Below are 21,206 nucleotides of genomic sequence, written 5' to 3'. Positions count from 1 at the left end.
TTTGTCTAACTCGGTGCTTAACATCCTTAGGGAAAAATGATAGAGCTGCACAAAGCTTCCATCCTAAGGGAAAACCAACTTTTTAGTAATATTAAGGACAGAGTTTGGGTGTGTATTTAGGGCTATACTCACATTATAAATGATGGGTTGGTTTGCTTGCTTGCTTGTTTGTTTCTAATGTTACCACACAAAGACAATAAGACAACTGTTTGCTTGTTTTAATATTGTCATTGCTCAGCTGCAGTCATGCCAGTGTTTCATCCAAGTAGTATATTTGCTGATCACACTCGAATTTTCAAATTCTGTTACCCAAATTCTGGGTCTATGTCCACATGAAGATACAAAACACTTTGACTTTCAAAGGTGCTAAGAGTCAGCATGTCTGTGCGACATGTCTGAGTCACCACGTCGTATTACACAGTGAACAGATAGAACATTAAAACATAATACACAAAAAAAATAATCTATTGTCCATGTTCTCAAACAGAAACATTGAATAGTCTTTTTTATAAATATGAAGAAACTCCTAATGCCAGATAGAGGTAAAGTTGCAAGCTCACTGCATGTGGACTTTCTATAGACTTCATTGGGAATTAGTATAGATAAAGGATTTTCAGAACTGATCCTAACTTGTTATTAATCAGTCCATAAAAACTGAAGTTGCCTAGTCTTTTCAGTTAGATAACATGTTTCTTAACATTCCCATATTAAACATAGAAATGCACCTGGAAATATACTATTATTTGTAGTAGCTCTATCAAGAAGGGGTCAATTGAGATATCGTTTCTCATTTTAATGAAGTCTCTATTTTTTCTTAAATATAATAATCATGGTCTAATATTAATATAGTATATCATGGTCTAAAAGTAAGTTAATATTTCTATTAGGAGTGAGTTATATATGTGACTCATTTTTGACACAGAATACTTTTATTCTAATTGTATTTCTTCCATAGAAACAAGGACAAATAAATTATCTTTCACAGAGCAGTTTTCAAAAAGAAAAGCATTAAAAGATAAAGTACATGAAATAATGAAGAGTTAAAATAGGAAAATATTGAACAGATATGCCAATCAAATTAAGTTTCAATGTATAGGGGTTTTGTTTTGGCGTGCGTTTGTTTTTATTTTATTTTTATTTTCAAATTAACTGAAAAGCAAGATTTTAATTTAGATTTAATTAAATCTCATATATTGTTTAGCGATGACTGAGACTAACGCCGTTTTGTGCTGTAGACCGATCCTATTGAGCATGGTGCTTGTTCACTGCTGAAATGTCAGTCAGGCTCTTGCACTGTGATTGGTTAGTCATGGGATGGTGTTACTTCTGGAGAAGAGGTATAAAGTAATTTTTTAAAATATAATACATCTATTTTTTATGTAGAAAAGTGGATGTTCATGCACATATCTGTAGCACAAACCTGACAGACCTGATTTGGGCTAGAGGTGTCAGAGGAACACTGGGCGCAGTTGGACTGTACGATTTCTGTGAGAGCTACTCAAGCTGTGACCTTCTTTTAGACTGGAAAGGATTTCTTCCTGTGCTGTCAAAATGAGTCAAGATGATAGAATTCTATAAATACATACATGTATGTTCATACAATCTTCCCCAAAATAGGTAAGGACTAGGTTATTCAGGAAATTATTCTAGACTGAAGTTCTCATGTTGCCATAGATGATAGGTCTCTAGTAGCAATACATGCTTTCTAGGAAATTAGTATACCTTACAGTGCCTATATCCAAAAGGGTAATAGGAGTTATGCTCCTGAGGCATCTTCCTTGCTACAATGAAGATATAATGACTAGTATTTCCTTAAATACTATGACAGAATGATTCTGTGGGAGAGCATATTGCCTAAGAAGTTGGTGTGAAATGGTGTGGGAAGGGGTATGTACAGCAGCCCTCACAAAAAGTTACTGCAAGTATTTCTGTTTCCTACTTATCAACATATTTGTTCTGTTTTTTATCTAATATTCTAAGATAGATGTATAAGCAATGTAGGAAGCAACTGAAGTCCTTCTGATCCTTCTACCTTACTGACTTAATATACTTTGGATACAGATTAATGATCTCTCTTTTCTTCTCTCCGTATGAGCTGCAATTCTTGTTTTGGTTATATAGTATGCCATTTTTCTGTTCACTCCCATGGCACCCATACCCTGGTGAGCAAGGCATCCTGTAGCCTTTGGAAATTGTTCAAGAAGTGTAGGTTGAGGAGGACTGCAGCTTTTCTTTTTAGAATCTCTAGGTGGTTATACGTAAAGTTAGTTGCTACTGCTTACTCCATTGTCTTTTATATACCAAATCTCAGTAAAGCACATTGGATTCTGAAAGGACAAAGACCCCTGAAGTTTTTTTTCTACTCTAGGCTGTAGGTAAGACCTTAGACTTGGATTCATATTACTTTATTCAGATTTATAATTAGGCATATGAAATGAAATGATGAAACCTAGCATATGCTTACTTTCCAGGAGATGTCCCTGAGTCAGGCTCTTCAGATCCAATGAGGTACAAAGTCAGATGGACTCCCATGCCTTGGGCTATCTGTGGTTGCCAAATGTAGAGTCTTTTTAATAATGAAGTCTTTTCATACTCGTTAGACCTGTCACTTATTGTCACTTATTGTTTGTAAGCTCTAGGAAATTTAAATATATTTATGGGAAAATGAAAGTGCATGATACGTAAGCAAAACATGATACTTCACTGATGAACAAAAAACTGCGAGATGTATTACATTGGAGCATTATCAAATGTCACTGTGCACAGTTCAGTTAATCTATCTGATTATATACATAAAGACTGAATAATATTTATGAAATTTCCTTATCCTGGTAATTTTATCCTCAATTTTGATTAGGTGGGTACTGTTTTTTCATGGAATCTTAGTAAACTCTGTAAATATAAGTGTTTAAAAATAACTATATTCTGAGAGATACTATTATGAAACAGAAATGTAATCTCATAAAGTTTCTAGGAGGAAATGTACTTTTTTATTCAGAAAATAAGTTAAACTGTGTACAGTTGTATCCTTGGAAGACCTCAAATGCTGTCTATTAGCACCTGCCCTCCCCCCCCGCCCCCAGTCTGCATCTGGGAAACAATGATTTATGTTCTTTCACCAGATATTGCTTAACTCTATTGTAAGATAACGGGATTTCATTGATTTATGGTCTGAGAGATCCATAATAGAGGATCCTAAAAGAAGATAGAGAAACAATCATGAGATTTTTTTTATTTTTATTATTGAACATGTCAGATATATTGATCCTAAACTCATTCCTTATAGTCACTGCAGAAAGGCACAGTCTAGAAGAGCTGTTAAAAATATTCTTACATTCATCCTTTAGAGACTGTTGCTAAATGTCCCCATATATGGACCGAGCTTTTTAAATACAGAGATCTGTGGGGTTTTTCTTAGGCAGAAGGTACAATATCGTAGAATCATAGAATGGTTTGGGTTGGAAGGGACCTCAAAGATCATCTAGTTCCACCCCCCCTTCCATGGGCAGGGACAACCTCCACTAGACCAGGTTGCCCAAAGCCCCATCCAACCTGGCCTTGAAGACTTCCAGGGAGGGGGCATCCACAACTTCTCTGGGCAGTCTGTTCCAGTACCTCACCACTCTAACAGTAAAGAATTTCTTCCTGACATCTAATCTAAATCGACCCTCCTTCAGCTTAAACCCATTACCCCTTGTCCTGTCACTACACTCCCTGATAAACAGTCCCTCACCATCTTTCCCGTAGGCCCCCTTCAGAAACTGGTAAGCCACAATTAGATCTCCCCAGAGCCTTCTCTTCTCCAGGCTGAACAACCCCAACTGTCTCAGCCTGTCCTCATAGGAGAGGTGCTCCAGCCCTCCGATCACCTTCGTGGCCCTCCTCTGGACTCGCTCCAACAGCTCCATGTCTCTCCTGTACTGGGGCCCCCAGAGCTGGACGCAGTACTCCAGGTGGGGTCTCACAAGAGCGGAGTAGAGGGGCAGGATCACCTCCCTCGACCTGCTGGTCACACTTCTTTTGATGCAGCCCAGGACACGGTTGGCTTTCTGGGCTGCAAGCGCACATTGCCGGCTCATGTTGAGGTTCTCATCAATCAATACCCCCAAGTCCTTCTCCTCAGGGCGAGGACTTCTGCAAAGGAAAATCTAAGAAAAAAAAAATTATGAAGTATTCCTTCTAATGACTTTTTTCAATTAGTTTTTTCCCCTTGATTTCTTTTTCCATTAGTCATTTTATAACAAAACCAAATGGGACACCTGCAATCTTTCATTCAAGAAAAAAGAACAACTCATCCAATATAAAATACATAATGGAGAACAGTTACTAAAGTAATGAAATTAAATTAGTTACACTGAATTGAAAAACATTTTTCAATTCATTATATTTGTGTATTCATTTTAGCTTTTTTTAAAAAAATATTACAATAGCAATGACAAATGCAAAGACATTATAGAATATTAGAGAATAACTTTTTTTTCCTGAATTTTATCAGAGAAATTAAAATTTTCCCTATATGGTACACTAGAGAATTTGCTAAAGGATTAATATGAACACAGTAAAAAATCTTCAGTTTTCAGTATGTTAATAAAAATGTCCATCTGGATAATGGCAGTAAAAACACTATAGCTGCAGTGCTCCTAAACAGAATACTATGTATGCTGTAAGATCTATATTTTATCATTGCAGCTATTAATAATTACACTCAACCAGGGAAGAATTTTTAAAGCAGAATTTTATCTCTGAAGTGCTCAATTATAGGTAGCAACAAAAAAGGCCCACGATTTAGTTTTATATTTGTTAAATTGTGAGCTTGTTTTAAATTTTAATTTCCCTTCAGGACAGCTGCCTTACTAACTTTAGGACCCTACACTCATCTTCCCTGGCTCTGGACAGAAGAACTTGAAAGCTATGGAAGAGTGGCTTGCAATACCTAGGGCCTGGGTTGAATATCACTGTATTGAACAATAAAATCCAATTGATTGCTGTGTCCTAGAACTTAATGTTCCACTTCTGCTGGACAATGAAAGCCATATATTGGAAAAAACCTAGATGTATAAGGAATTATTGTTCTTTTATTCATCAGCTTGAGAGCAGTAATAATCTTCCAGAGAAAGAATATTCTATCCAGAGTGCCATGGAATATTGTCCCTATGATGTTTGTCAAATATCAGAGCAATAATAAAGAAAAATATTTACTAACACTGTTGAATCAATAAACCAAGATGTTCTTAATAAAGCTCTTTTACAAACACCAGTTAAAAAAATAAAAAAATCTTGCCTTTGGCTTTAACCTCCAGCCAAATACAAAGTATGTGCAAATATAATGTCTAGTGTGGGGTACAACCAAATACACAAAAGAGGCTGGAGACTTTTGTGCACAAAATTAGAATAATTAGTGTGAAGAAAGTTGTCTTCAGAGTATAAAGTTATGTCATGTCCTATGAGCTGAATTATAATAACATTTATATGCCTTGGATGATGCTCAGGTGTTGATACTTACTGATCTGGTCACCCTGCCTCTTGCATTTCTAAGGTGAGATTCATCTCAAACTAATGGGGAAGTCTAAAATACCTCAGATAATATGCACTCCCAAAATACTTATTCTTCTCCATTGACTATACAGGGAACCTAGCCCAGATAGCGACCACTGCACTGCCAAGAGCTGAAATTAGATAAGGTGAAGCCCGTCTTTTTCGCCTCATTGCTCCAGGCCAAAGTGCTTCTGAGCATGCACGTAAACTTCTGCTAAGACAACGTGAGAAACTTAAGCTATATCTTGGGAGGGTATCATTTGAACAATTTTTTGAAAAAATATATCAAATTTATGCTTAAATTTCCATTTTAAGCTATCTGACTGTGGCCTTGTCACTTAAACCTTTGTTTGATGGGAAAAACATATAACATGAAATAATTTTATATTGAATTATAAGAATTTAGTTTTAAATAGATCAGTCATCAGCATGTTTCAATGTAACAATAAGTTCCATGAGAAGGGAATGACTAACATTTTACCAGACTTTGAAAATGTTCTATAACAACTTCATCAGATTTTCAAAATTCATTATCACAGGCAAAGCAGTCTTCTTATTCTTCTCTTTTTAATCATTCCATATAAAACATATATCCAAAATGTTTACAAGGCAATGTTTGTTTATAATACAATGAAGTTACTAATGAGCTTAATGACTATAATAACTTTGCAGTGGCTCCATATAACACAATTATGGAACATAGTCTTTTATTTTGGTTATGTCATTTTGAAGAGGAACTTGCACAGCATGTTTAAACTTTCTATTCTCAATATGTAGGAAAACTGAGAAAAAAACGTAGCATTCTTAGACTACTTAATTAAAAGGATCTGAGTCATTGAAATTTACGATCTCTTGTTAAGACTGTGTTCTTGGGCTTATTCCCTTACTCATCTATATTTATTTTTCTTTCTTCCATCTTTTTGTTCTCACCAATTCTGGGTTTCATTCAAGCTATTTTATTAGGCCTAGACTGATAAAATATTTTGATATAAAATTCTGTGGCAAACTTCTTGTGGTCCCTCAGGACTTAAGGTGTTTGTCAAATTTTTCCTGTACAGCAAGAGCCTCCTGGGTCACTCTTAGTCATCAGTTTTCCTGCCTCACCTGAAAGCAGCTCTATCAGTCTCATTCAGCTTCCCAGGGATATTCCCTGTTATCCTGAACAATTCTCAGGAGAGTATCTAGGGGTACAATAAGACTTGCTAAGGGGCTTCTACATCTCTATAGCTTTAGGGTGAAAAAGAGCTCACTCAAAAACTTATTCACTCATTTGAATTCATTCTTATCCCAAGCTATATTAAGGTAAAATGCAAATGAAAGTATTTATTCACAGCATTTAGAATAAATAACCATTTACACATGGTTATGGAAACAGGTGAAGGAGAGAAAAATCATGCTTGATTTAATTACTTTAAATGAGAAAATGAGAAACATCTCACCCTTCCCTTCTCTCTCCCTCTCCCCACTTCTGAACCCTTTCCTGCTATATTATGTTAGCTGTTATAAATAGTTTCTTATTTCAAATTTGACATGAAGAAGAGATGATTTAATTTTTTTCTGTGAAACTGTTTTATTTAGTTCTTATCTAGGAGATAGTCTGGCCTCTCTTATCAAGCAAAACAAGTATTGTTTCACTTCATTGGTAATGCAAATAGTCTTGTTGTTAGACCAGCTGTCTGCTTTTATACATTGTTGAGTTGTCCCCTAACATATTTAGCAATAAATTCTTCCTTCCCCCAGTGGTGACCTGCAGTTCCAGCTCCACAACATGCAGTGAGTCTTCATTTGACTTTACTTTCCTGTGCTCCTGAAACTGAATTTGTGCCAGCTCTGATTCTTGTCTCTCCTTTCCATGAGCAGTTTAATTCACTATAATGGCACACAGATGTTCCCAGCTGGGGGCGGGGGGGAAGGTAATTTTCTGCTATTTTAATGAATTAAATCAGATCACAGAAATTCCAGCAAGAATCAAAGTTGATATACACGTGAGGAGGGGCAATACAAAAGGAAAGGACTGAGGAAGGAATAGTAAATGCAGGAGGAAGAACAGAAGAGAACATCACACTTTTAGTCAGCAGCCGCTTGTTGGAGCATCTCATCTCTGTGTGAAACTGCAGCATCAGTATGCATGTTTCGATGTCATATGTGCCCTTTAATGCAGTTTATAAAGCTATACATGTACAAACATGGGACAAATACAGCTCATTACTTGCTCTTGGTTGATACGAGATAGAGTCTTGACTATCCTGGTGTTACAATGAGTTTGAGGCAATATACCTCTAACATCCTTTTTTCATATATCTATATAAAATATAGCTATTTCTATACATACATATAGAATATAATACATGTACAGAGGATATATACACATATGCACACACATTGTCTTCATGTATTTGCTGCAGCCATCATACTTCACCCCTTTGTAAATTACTTCATGTTATTTTGTTGAGTAGCAAGGGATGATCCTTGGAAGTTCTCGTTTTGACATGTATCTCCATGGATTCTTGTATAAATATTTTAGCTGAGAGGATTTCGGAATAGAAGTTAGTTCCAAACTGAAAATTAGGGTACACTGTTTTCTCTCTTCAGCTCCTAACCCAGAGACCTGTTATAAACCTCAGTAAATATTTTACAATTTTTATATATATATTTTTAAATCATTAAAAATAGAAATACTTTTGTGTTTAAATGAATATAGAAATAGCAGAGGTATTCAAAACTGATGCATAATGAGTTTTGTTGGAAGGCTTCTGTGTATTTTTTTAGTCTGAACTAGTCCTTATACAGCTTGTATATTCAAATCTCATTTTAATTTGTTTACATTTGATTTAATTAATTTTATTTATTACTTTACTATATTTTGGAATAAATAATGTTAATTCATCCACATATAGATGTTGACTGAATACAAAATAGGGAAAATAGCTAAATTAGAAAGATAAGGGTAAATGAGTTGACCAAATAACCTCCAAAACCAACAGATTTCATGTATTTTAATTCTGCATTTTCAATTTCACAGAAGTGATATATTAATATTTTTTCTACAAGTATAGATTTTCTTTCAGTCATAGTCAAAACAATGTCAAGAACCCTATAAAGGAAACAAGTTTTGGTTTATTTGTTCAGACAAAAAAAATAATTATTTTCTTAGCAAATCCACAATCAAAACCAAAATTGTTCTTCTTCTGTAGATAATTCTCTTAATAAAATATAGTGTTGCTATACCTGAATTTGAGTCAAACAAGATTTTATAACTACTGTAAAGTTTTAGCTAAAAAAAAAATATTTTGCTGACAAACAGGTTAGTAATAATTGTAATAAAACCTATCACAATCTCTTGATAATGCAATAGAGACTTCCAAGGACATTATGTTTCTATATCTGATATGCTACACATAAGTAAAACATTACTCCTGCAAGATTATATGAAAATAGAATGCCTTATTATTGTATAAACAGTAGATTAGTGTCTGTGTGAGGAAATTATAGAATAAGAATCAAAATTAAAACATCACTTAAAGCAGTAAAACATGAAAAAGTTTATCTACTCCTCACAATAATCAACAGTAAGAGAGCCTCCTGTGCTATCTCTGATCCTGCTGCAGCCAGGCTGCCTTCAGGTCTAGAAGGAGAGTAGCTGAGATGGTTTAATTATTACTCATTATTTCTTGTGAGAAGCGGTGTTTATCAGCAGAGGCATAGTATGATGCTAATATAATTACAAAGCTCTCAAAACTTAGCCCTTTAGTTCTTTATGATGCTGTAACAGGCAGCACACTCAGGAATTCTCTGGAAGTCTGCCTCATTCCATAGAGCACAGTGCAACATCTAGTATTCAGAAATGAGAGATTTGAGGTTCCCCGTGCAATCTTCATCCCGAGCCCTGAGGTAAATGCATCGTTATACAATGTTATTTGAAAAATGGTGCTCTCTTTGTTTTTTTCCCATGAGGTTGTGCTTTAACAGGTCACTGAACGATTGATACTCATTGAATGAAGAACTATTTTATGTTTCCTTTAATCCCCATTCAGTGCATGGCCTCAAATACTATTTAGCACAGAGCATTCAAATCCCCTCACTTGAACAAGTGACAACCAATTTTTACCCCCTTATGTTAGAAGCTAAGGGCCTGACTGACATCAGTAGTGGATGTGAAGACTCAACATTTCTGCAGATCAGACCAAGTTTTTCCAGAAAATGCCCAAATAAAATTATATATACGCATGTACGTAGTTTAGGTTAGATATCACTTCTTCTGTCCAAGTCAGGCTATCACATGCAGGGCTTTCAAATTAGGTTCAGAAAAGCATTACCCTTGTCAGAGCAGAGGCAGAACTCAAACAGAACTGAAGAATTCAATTTCTTTTGTATTACTCCTCAAATAATAAATGTCTTCAGTTAAAAAAGAAGTGAAAAAGACTGCCAATATTCTTTTTAGACAACATTGGAGAAATCCTCAATAAATATCAAAGCATGAAAGCTTCTAAGGAGAACTTTGATATTAAGAAATGTGGTTCTTTACCTCATCTGAATAATTTCTGTCTGATATAAAGGAGTTCCAAGTCTTCATCTAATTTTAGAGTTAATATCTAATCTGAGCTAAAATTATTTCTATTCATATGCAACAGGAATTAATACTGTATGTGCCCACTTGAAGTAGAGAGAACTTTGCTTTATTTACACCTTTGCTTTCAGAGCAACCTAATGGCATGATTAAGTCTTGCCTGTTAGTGTCACCTCAGAAGAGGTGATCACATTCACAATGTCTGTTGGGACACTGTAGTTTAGATTAATACCTACACTGTGCCCAGGAAAGATTGAGGGAGCACTAGTTAGTCATGGGCAGAAGAGTTTCATGATGAGAGTGTTGAGATACTGGAACGGGTTGCCCAGAGAAGTTGTGGATGCCCCCATCATTGGAAGTGGTCAAGGCCACATTGGATGGAGCTTTGAGAAACCTGGTCTAGTGAAAGATGTCCCTGCTCATGGCAGGGAGGTTGGACTAGATGATCTTTGAGGTCCCTTCCAACCCAAACCATTCTGTGATTCTACGATTCTATGATTCGTTGTTGTTACCTTTAATAGTGTAGATTCTCAAGCAGGAACTGGTGTGAAGTGCCACTGTTCAATTTACTAGTACGGACATAACCAAACTGCTTGTTTTCCATGAATACTCAATTAATAGCAAAACTTAGCCCATAATGGTAAAGGCTGAGTCTGAAGAAGCACACTGCACTGATACCAGCACACAGAAAGCATATGGGCACTTAGCCAGAAATTGTGGTATGTGATACACCTCTCAACTGGTAAAGCTCAAATAAAACATTCCTCCTCTTTCTGCAGCCTCAGAAGAAGCACTGTGATGTTTTTTGTGGGACTGGGAGGGATCATTCTGTCGTCTTAGTTGAGTAGTGATGTCCAGCCTCTCTATTGGTGAACTCAAATAGATGACTTAAAAGCCCTTCCCCTGGCCATGGAGTTGCATTTTGTATACCGTAAAAATGAATGACCATGTGTTTAGGGACCTCTTCCCTAGATTTTGTATCTTTTGTGTTGGATATAATATCCGGTTTTGTGGGACTGAAAATGAAATTTCCTTGACAGTACTGGTTTTTACTTTTCTCCAAGGAGCACACCTGTAATATTATTAAAACTTTTGTTATATTTTGACATTTGCTGTGTGTTGGAGATATTCGAGTCCTATTCCCTGATAAATAAGACCTAGAAATAAGTAAGCATGAAACAAATCAGTTTACTTTCAGCGTTAACCATGTGCACCTCTCTTTTTCACATGCAGCTCAGCTTGCCTGTCCTTCAGAAATCCCAGTTAAATAGTCAGTTAACATGTAAGGAGCAATTTTACACTGTATCCACAAACTTTTAGATCTGCCACTACTGGAAACTCCAGTATTGTCCATGGGAAGCCCCACCTGCATAGGATGAATGCCAGAGAGTGAAGTACTTAATGTAGGGGCATCCCCTTTGATGTACACGTGTGGGCCACAGGACTGACCCCCCATTCAGAATTCATTGCCATTTCTGAATTTGTGTACTATAGTGAAAAAGTTTTGAACACTACAGAAAAAAGCATGTATAATACACTGGTTATAAGCTTGCTTCCCAAACCAGCCTTACAACTAAATTAGCCACTAAGTCATATTTCACTTTCTCATTTTCTTCAATTAAAACACCAACGGCATTGCTGGTAAAGAACATATTCCTGTCTAGTATGCAGTAGCATAGAAATCATACAGCTAAATTAAAACTCTGAAAAAACTGGTTGCTTAAAATACTCTCTGTGTGTCATGATCATATTAGCCTTATCTTTGTTAGGGTAATGGGAAGATTTGAGACTATTTAGCTGTACCTTGTAGAGTTCACATAGATCTGAAAATATTTGTCCGTATTGTGTGTCTGGGAAATAGCTGTTTATTCGAAATATAGATAATGAAAGATCTGCTTTGAATATGCTTTTATTGTTACTCTTTTATTCTTTTACTCTTTTATTAATGTACAATTTAATTCATATAACAATTCAATATTTCAGCCAGACTTCAAAATTCGGAACTCTAGATATGCCAGATAGAATGGTACTACGTGTATAATATTTCATTTAAAAAAGAAAACCAACCCCCAGAGCACTATTTCTAGGAGATGAGTTTGTGTATTTGGACATATGAGTCATCAGTTAAGTGATATGAACTGCAGCCTATATATAGTAAAAACTTTTAGATTTAGCATAGCAAATTAAATAAATATTCTTGGTATTCCACTTATGGTTTTGTTTTTTCTTATATCACAGTGGTTTCTATAGGTACACTCAAATTCTAAGTAGCTTTGAAATAGCAAATTCCAGTTCACAGAAATATTTAGAGTGCCTGCTCTAAGGAGTTTTTAAAATACACTATGCTCTAAAATGGTCTAAAGAGCCTATGGAAGAGTCTGTAAAATATAAAAGTCTATTTGAATGAGATGTAGAAACATACACAGGGTTGAATGTTTTGACCAACACCTGTAAGAACTATTAAATGCCAGTCCCGATATTTTGAAATGTATAAATCCTCCTTTAAACAATCTATCATTCTTTTCAATCAAAGCTGTTAAAATAATTTAAGTAGAGTTTTGTTGTTCCTTATTTTTTTAACAGCTGGATGAAGAAAATGAGACTATAAATGAGAACAGAAATTTCTCTGATGTAGTTTATATGTCCTAATGAAGAAAAAAATACAGAACATTTGATTAAGAATTTATATATTTCAGTATGTTGGTCTTATTCCATTACAGAAAGAAAAGAGACTCAGCCAGGACTCTAAATAGACTACTCCAGATGGAATACTAACATGATAGGTTTCCTAGTAATCTAAGATATTTAATGAAACTTTGAAATTGTATATTGCAATGAAAAAGGCATCTATATCACTACATTGATTCATTTCAGAGAGATAAAATCTCATTTCAGGTTTTTTTTTTTGTTTGTTTTTTAGCTCTGATAATAAGTACTATGTCTACTCTAGTATTGGCAAATATAACCTCACACAAGTTACTCTAAGCTGAGAATTTCTGATATTGATCATTTTGGGGTTTGTTTCAAATAACCAACATTTTTGAAAGGGAAAAACTACATTTCTTGTAGTTCTCCAGAGTTATTCAGAAAGAAAAAAAAAAAGTTTAAATCTGAAACTTGGGGTAAGGTCATACAAAAAAATGCCACCTGGTAAACTAAGACATGAATTTACATCATATCAGGTCCTCTGTGGTAACTACTTGAGCGTGTTCACATTAACAAATGATGTGGTGCAATGATAGACTATTGTATGACCCAATGTGGTCTAAGGGCCCGTTGCCTATATTGTTCACATTCTTTCTACACAATATCCATAGTTAATGCAAGCTAGCTAGCCTGTATTTAGTTATGATTAAACTTCATTTTTTATTAAATATGTATAGGAGTTAATGTACACAAACCAGTTCTAGCAGGATAGTTAGTTACTAATAATTTACCACCCCAGCTTAACATTAACTAATGCCAATAACTCTTATTTATCCTTCTTAACACCTGAGATGTGTTTTCCTGTGAGTTAACTGACACAGCAGGCAGCCAGATAATAAAATTTTACCATAATGATATTTGCTTATTTTTTGCTGAATGATTTGACACATGCATGCATACATACACACGCACGTGTGTACACACATGGGCACAAGATTGCTTTTCTTCTTTAATTCACAAAAAAGTAGTTTGGAAATACAAATTTTGACCATGAAATGGCTAGCTGTAATGAAAAAGAAAACATTTCTCCCAGGATAATAGTTACTAAGCTAGTAATAAATTGAGATTAGGTAACAGTGAATCATTGTACAACAATATATTTTGGCTATTTTGCTGGGGAGGTTTCTTCTCATTTAAGTATAGTACACATGAATTTTTCAGCCATTTACATTAGATTCTTTTTTCTTTTTCCAGGTTGACTGGTATGAATCTACCTTCTCCTGTTATCAGCAGTAAGAACTGGTTACGACTCCATTTTACATCTGACAGCAACCACCGACGAAAGGGATTTAATGCTCAGTTCCAAGGTAAGAAACGTATAGAAGTGCAGCGAAAAAATCCTTTCCCTTTAAGCATTGCTAAAGTGGTGGTGACAGAGATTTTTGTTTAAATATCAGGGATGTAGTAAAGAGCTGACTCATACTATCACCGCTCCTACACTGAGTAGCTGTTATCCTTTTGTGATCAAGTATGTCTAGGGGTTTACTTTTGGAAACAGTATCTGTGCTTCACATTGCAGTTTGCTTTAAGTACGTATTTGCTTGCTCGCTTTTTCTTTAATAAATTGCTTTGCATTCAGTCTGATCTTTGCTGGAATGCAACTTGCAGAAAGTCAATTGCATACAAAGGCGTGCCCCTATCTAAACATTGTTTTCCTTCATTACTCAAATCTAACTCTTATCCGGCAGTTACGTTCATCATTTGGGAATTGAACTCATCCCTAGCATAGCACAAATCATATTTCAGGCTTCTGCGTAGATTTACATATACAACGTTAAAAGAAGAGAAGAGGATGTCAGTGTTGCTGTCAATTGCTGCTTATGTTCACCAAGATACTCATTAAAATGCAGATTTTTAGAATGGAATCTTTATTGATTTTTGTACTTCATAAATCATTACTCAAGATCAAAATAGAAGAGCTTCTTAATTTATCTGTACTTTTAAATTCTGTGCTTACATAAGCAATCATTTTACCCCACACATCATCAAATCATTTATGAGTTCAGACCTTCCTTTTTTCCTGAAACTGTAGGGTCTGTATCACTTTAGAAATGACAAATACACTTCAACAGCTATATGTTTCTAGTGATGATGACATTTATGTGTAATGCATATAAAAGCATTTGACATACATAGTTCTTTTCTGTTAAAAAAAGATTTTGACAATTTTAGTAAAAGATAGAAATCTGTGAAATTCCATTTGATTTTGGCAACTCAACATGAGTATGTATTCTCTGATCCTTTGCACTTATAAGTTATTTTAAAAAGCTTGCTGAGGATGCATATATAATACCACTATTGGTGACTATGAATCTAAATGCACTGCTTATGTTAACTCTGTCTCTTAAGCCTATTAACCAGAGATCACAAAAACAATGTGGCTCATCTTGCTGATGCACCAGAAATCTAAGAATCAACAGAATAACAAAGGAAAATTTGGGATAGAATAACCAACACTGAAAACTACTTTTTTGTTCTTTTTCAATATATCTTACCTCTAGCCAAATACTCACTATGGAATTAAAGCTTTAGGGAAATATCTGGGGAGATTGTTATTGTGGAGGTATATCTGTTGCTCTGCATAATACATCAGATATTGGGTGTGAGGGTAAACTTCACTGATATAGAATACTGCTCATGAATGACAAGTGCAAGTATCTTATTACAATTCAGATTCTTACATTTATGGAAATTTCCTTCCTTAATTTAAACCATCCTTTTAAAATGCAGGTTTATACAATTTACTGTGTTAAATACAGACATATCTGAATTACATGAGACACAGCTATATATCTTATCAGGGTCAACAGCAATTAAATAAATTCCTATGTTAGTGATATAGACATTATAAATTGTGCTAAGACCTAGGAGAGTCTTTCAACACACATAAGATGGAAAATTCAGAGTGATATCAAAATCTGGTTAATCTAACAGCTTCATTAATTTCTTTTTATTACACAGCTTTGGTAATTCTTTCTATTACATGTGTATTTGAGAACTAAGCAATAATTTGGTATTTTATTTTAAGCAGAAGTAACAATTATATTTATAGCTAGAGAAGCCTACTAGGTACCACAAATCACAGAACAGCAGAGGTTGGAAGGGACCTCTGTAGCTCATCTAGTCCAGTACCCTCCTCAAATAAGGGTCACCTAGAGCAAGCTGCCTATGTCCAGATGTGTTTTGAGTATCTCCAAGGTGGGAGACTTCACGACCTCTCTGAGCAACCTGTGCCAGTGTTTACGCTCATAATAATAAAGCTTTCACTTATTTTTAAGTGGAATTTCCTGTGTTTCAATTTGTGCTTACTGCTTCATGTCTGGTCAATGGATATCACTGTTAAGAATCTGGCTGGATCTTCTTTACACCTCTCATCTCATAAGATATTAATACACATCAAAAAGACATGCTCCCTGCAAGCCTTCTCTTCTCCAGGCTAAAATATCTCAGCAATTTCAGCCTCTCCCTTATGTTTTCATTTTCCGAAGCTTATAGCTGCTAAAATTCAACAACTTTGACAGATATTTCCATTTTATATGCTTTTCTCAAGTAAAATAATTATTTAAGCCAATAATAAAAAAACAGTAAAAAATCCTGTGAAATATGTGACCTTATTTTCTGGCAGAAAACCCTGGCAGTGATAGGACGCCTCTAATGTCTGACTGTATTCAGGCACAATTCTTGTATTTGCCCTCCTGGCAAATCCTGTAGTATATGCTATATGACTTTGAGAGCTCTGAGAAACATTTTCCTTATGGGCAACTATTCCTAATAGTTTAAACAGACTATTCCAGAATACCCAATTATAGTTGGGATTGATGTGTAGTTGAACTATCCTGTCTTTGAGACAGTTAAAGTAAATACACAGATTTTCTGAAATAATCATTAAACACTTATTTTACTAACAGTCGAGTACCCATTACTAGTCTGACCAACACCCAAGAATCTTTCTGAGTCTTCTTCTATTTTCCTAGGTTTCTAGATATGGGGAACATACTCAGGACATTCAGGACTCTGCTTTCCTACATTATTTAGACTGCTTGCTTCTTTTGCTTCTTGCTTAGAAGGAAGACTCCCTTAAAATCAGTCTGTGCTGTCTTTTTGTGATTGTTTGCTTGGTTCATTCATAAAATGATTTCTTTGTGTGTAGTGATAAAGCTATATAATTATGCTGGACAAGAATAATAATCTCCATTGTTTTGGGGAAATAGGGAAGTCAGTAATTTTGATTGCAGCCCTTAGATATTAAATTAAAGCAGGCTATTACACCTTGCCATGTAGTGAGTTATTGTATTCTAGAGTTCTTATAGCACATGGATTTTTTTTAATAGCTGTCAGGTATAAATGTTATTGACAAAACAAAATTACAAAAAAATATTCCTCAAAAAGTGGGAGCTTGTGCATTTGCAGATTGCATTGCAAGGGCTGTGGTGGGTTGACCTTGGCTGGACACCAGGTGCCCACCAAGCTGCTCTATCACTCCCCTCCTCAGCTGGACAGGGGAGAGAAAATATAATGAAAGGCTCATGGGTCAAGATAAGGACAGGGAGAGATCATTCACAAATTACTGTCATGGGCAAAACAGACTCACCTCAGGGAAGGGGGCTGTGGTCAGTTCATCACACGTTGTCTCTGTCACTCCTTCCTCCTCAGGGGGAGGGCTCCTCACACTCTTCCCCTGCTCCAGCATGGGGTCCTTCCCATGGGAGACAGTCCTCCACCAACTTCTCCAACATGAGCCCTTCCCATGGGCTGCAGTTCTTCACAAACTGCTCCAGCGTGGGTACCTTCCATGGGGTGCAGTCCTTCAGGAACAGATTGATCCAGCGTGGGTCCCCCATGGGGTCACAAGTCCTGCCAGCAAACCTGCTCTGGCATGGGCTTCCCACGGGGTCACAGCCTCCTTTGGGCATCCACTTGCTCTGGTCTGGGGTCCTCCACGGGCTGCAGGTGGATATCTACTCCACCGTCAACCTCCATGGGCTGCAGGGGGACAGCCTGCTTCACCATGGTCTTCTCCATGGGCTGCAGGGGAATCTGTACTCTGGCGGCCGGAGCACCTCCTCCCCTTCCTTCTTCATTGACCTTGGTGTCTGCACAGTTTTTCCTCTCACATCTTCTCACTCCTCTCCCTGGCTGCTGTTGTGCAGCAGTGCTTTCCCGTTCTTAACTCTGTTATCCCAGAGGCGCCACCACTGTCGCTGATGGGTTCGGCCTTGGCCAGTAGCGGGTCCGTCTTGGAGCCAGCTGGCATTGGCTCTGTCAGACACAGGGGGAGCTTCTAGCAGCTTCTCACAGAAGCCACCCCTGTAGCCACCCCGCTACCAAAACCTTGCCATGCAAACCCAAACACAAATATATGTTTAGTATTTTTAATGGCAATTTATTTGTTTTGATCTCACACATCTTTTGTGGTTTCATTGGGAATTAGGTTGAGAAGGACTGGAATTCCTCAGTCCTGGAAGTCACTACAGGTAATACATGGTGTATCATATAAGATTTATTCAGCGTTTCCTTTCCCATGCAGATAGCAGCTGCTTCTGGCCCTACTCAGTCATTTGGGAAAATGCAAAAGAATGCCTATTTAATATGTGCCTCAGACTTCTTATTTCATTAGTATAAAAGCCTATTTTGAAATTTGTGTATTTTGAGAAGTGTTTTTGTAATATTAAATTTAATCACTTTTATGGTAGAAAAAACATATAATAATGAAGTATAAACTTAATGAACTTAAGTTATGAACTGATGAAGGCTAGAACTATGCAGGTTTAACTCAGTTTTAGAATGCTGAAAGGCTGACTGAAGCAGATTAAATTGACATTTTTTGCTCTTCTACTTTGGCCTGTTTTTACAGGTGAGAGATTTAATCCTGATACTCAGTTTTGCTTCCAAAAAGTAGCAATCATCGAATTAATTTAAAATGAAATAGTTGCCTATTGTTACTTACTCTTTTGAGACTCTAAATTCTACTCTAGTTTGAAACAAGTCACACTGCTTCTACTAAGCAAAAATTGCTTCATTTCTTGAAGTTCATCACATTTACCTTAAAATAATCCCAAATATTATTTAATAACAATAACATACAGCCAACCCCCTTGTTAGTTCTGCTGGCACCTGGGCATATGAGCCCTTGAGGCTGCAGCCCCACTCCAGTTGCTGCTGCTCAGACCTACGTGTGAGCACACACAGACACACAAGTGGGTCTCAGTCAACCCCCAGGCCCCATAGCCTTCCCAGCAGTTGGCTGGGACCTTCAGTAGCCACCTCCTCTGGGTGCCTCACTCAGCTCCAGGGAGGGCAGTGTAGAGATTGTGTCTCTCCATTGCGTATTTGGGTTCCCGTGTTTGCCCAGGACCCTCTGAGTTTCTTCTGGGCTTGTGGAGGTGGGCCTGTGATGGGCTGATGGCTCCTGTGATGATCCTGGGAGGTGCTGGGGCAAAGTGGTATTTGTCTCTCTCATCTACTGTCATCTCCCTGTGCTCCTTTGTGTGAGCTTCTCATTGCCTAACCCAACAGGTCTATCAAAATCCCTGGCTTTTAAAAAGCAAGTCAATATGGGAGCCAGCACAACACACCACTTTAAGCAACAGCATATGAGACTTTTTTTTCCTTTTCTTAGTGAGAATTCAGATTATGAAGCTTTTTCTACAGTTAACATACAGGTATTTTAATTATTCTTTTCAACTCATATCAAATTTATATCATACTTTTTATCATGTTATCATGGCTATATTATTGCTTTTTTTTCCAATCTACCAAACCCGATACTAGCAAACAGCGAATTTAATTTTATTTGCTTTTTGAATAGGCAAACAGAATTATTATAATTTATTTAATTAAAATATTGGAACTACCAATTAGATTTAAAACTATGCATAGTTCATGTATTTGTTCAGCAATTTTTTCAAATTTAGACCTTTATAACTTGCAATATTTTGCAATATTTAGTGCCCTGATTTTTAACATGGTCAAGAAAACCAGCTCACTAGCATAAAAATTAAAGCAGTGTATATAGTTTTAAAGTGCTTGGCAAGCTGAATGTATAACTAAAACAATATAGTATAAAAGGCATACCTAACTGGTGGGTGTTTGGCTTTCCCCTTTCCTTGGGGCTTTTTTTCCTTCCCCTGCCCCGCTCCCCCTTGTTACTTTGGTTTGGGTTTTGATCTTTTGATGTTGATTTCACCAATAAAAATAGTTATGCCTCAATTTCCCAGTGAACCTGTGGAAATTTTTTTATACTTTCAGAGTTTCTGGACAGAAGGAGACCTGGTTTAAATGGCCCTGAAAATCACCAGAACAAATTACAATGCAATGACATGCTTTGCCTTGTCTGCTTCATGTCTGCCATATCAGCCACGCCAGTCTCAGGGAAATCAAAACTCCCAGTGGATATAATTGGACTCAGTTCTTGTTCTGCCTTGTTCTGTGATGGTATTGCCATAGGGGAAAAGATGTTACATTCACTCAGTTGTGAACTGGTTTTTTTTCATCCCTCTGCCCTCACCTATGCTGATATACAAAGACTCTTTGCATATATTCAGTGGGAGTTGCAGAGTGTATGATTTGTCTTATGCCAGTGCTTCATAAATGCATAAATTTGCCAGAGGTGAAGTAACATTAAGTGTCTCACTGTGAGATGAAAAACTAGCATTTCCCAGCAACAGAGCTTATCACTGTATACAGAATGACTTAAAAGGTGTGATAATGAATCCCCTGCTTTTGCATATTTATGCATACTATGCATACTATGCATAGTATGTATACTACGCATGTTTAGCTTTCACTTATTTCCAGAACGATAGAAGAAGGTTGTTTTAATAGCTTTAGTTTTCATTTTAAGAGAAAAAATCACAATACTTTTTTCTGTACTTTTTTTCCTATACTAACTGCAACTGATCTGTGTAACTTAAATATTTATTTCAAAATTCCTAGAAAGAGAGTAAAATAAGAAAGTTTCCAAAGCAAAACCTGATTAATGGATATGCTCCACTTTTACAGTAAGAATCAGATCTCTATTGTAGAATGTTTCAAATTAAATATGCTATTTTTGGCAAGTTATCAGAGAGGTTCAAGGAGGTATTATGTATTTTGATCATTATGTACCAGAAGTTATCTATCTGCTGTGTTTGACTACCTTCAATAATTCAGGATTTAACAAACAGATAATCCTGAAGTCAAACAATGAATATAATAGAGGCTGCTGAAATAAATGTGTGCTAATGGAAAACCATGAGTGAAATAATGTAAAATCAACTGCTAGGTAAAGTAGTTCTTTCAATGAATTTTTGTAATTCAGTGAGTCTGCATATAAATGCATGTCTATCCTTCCCACACATTCTTTAAAACCTTAGAAATGGTGTTTGAAATAAGTTAAAAGAATTTGTGGTGTTTCCTT

At 36.2% G+C, this 21,206-nt stretch overlaps 1 protein-coding gene across 1 annotated transcript in view; it reads left to right on the top strand.

The window, feature by feature from the left end:
- CSMD1 (CUB and Sushi multiple domains 1) overlaps positions 1–21,206 on the top strand; it is a 1,238,533-nt gene that overhangs the window by 737,538 nt on the left and 479,789 nt on the right. The window contains exon 6 of the mRNA XM_054821261.1: positions 14,003–14,115. Within this exon, the coding sequence (XP_054677236.1) occupies positions 14,003–14,115 (113 nt within the window). The remainder of the gene's footprint in view (positions 1–14,002; positions 14,116–21,206) is intronic.

Source organism: Grus americana, chromosome 3 (genome assembly GCF_028858705.1).
Source record: "Grus americana isolate bGruAme1 chromosome 3, bGruAme1.mat, whole genome shotgun sequence".
NCBI lineage: Eukaryota > Metazoa > Chordata > Aves > Gruiformes > Gruidae > Grus > Grus americana.
This window is presented reverse-complemented; position numbering and strand designations above follow the sequence as displayed.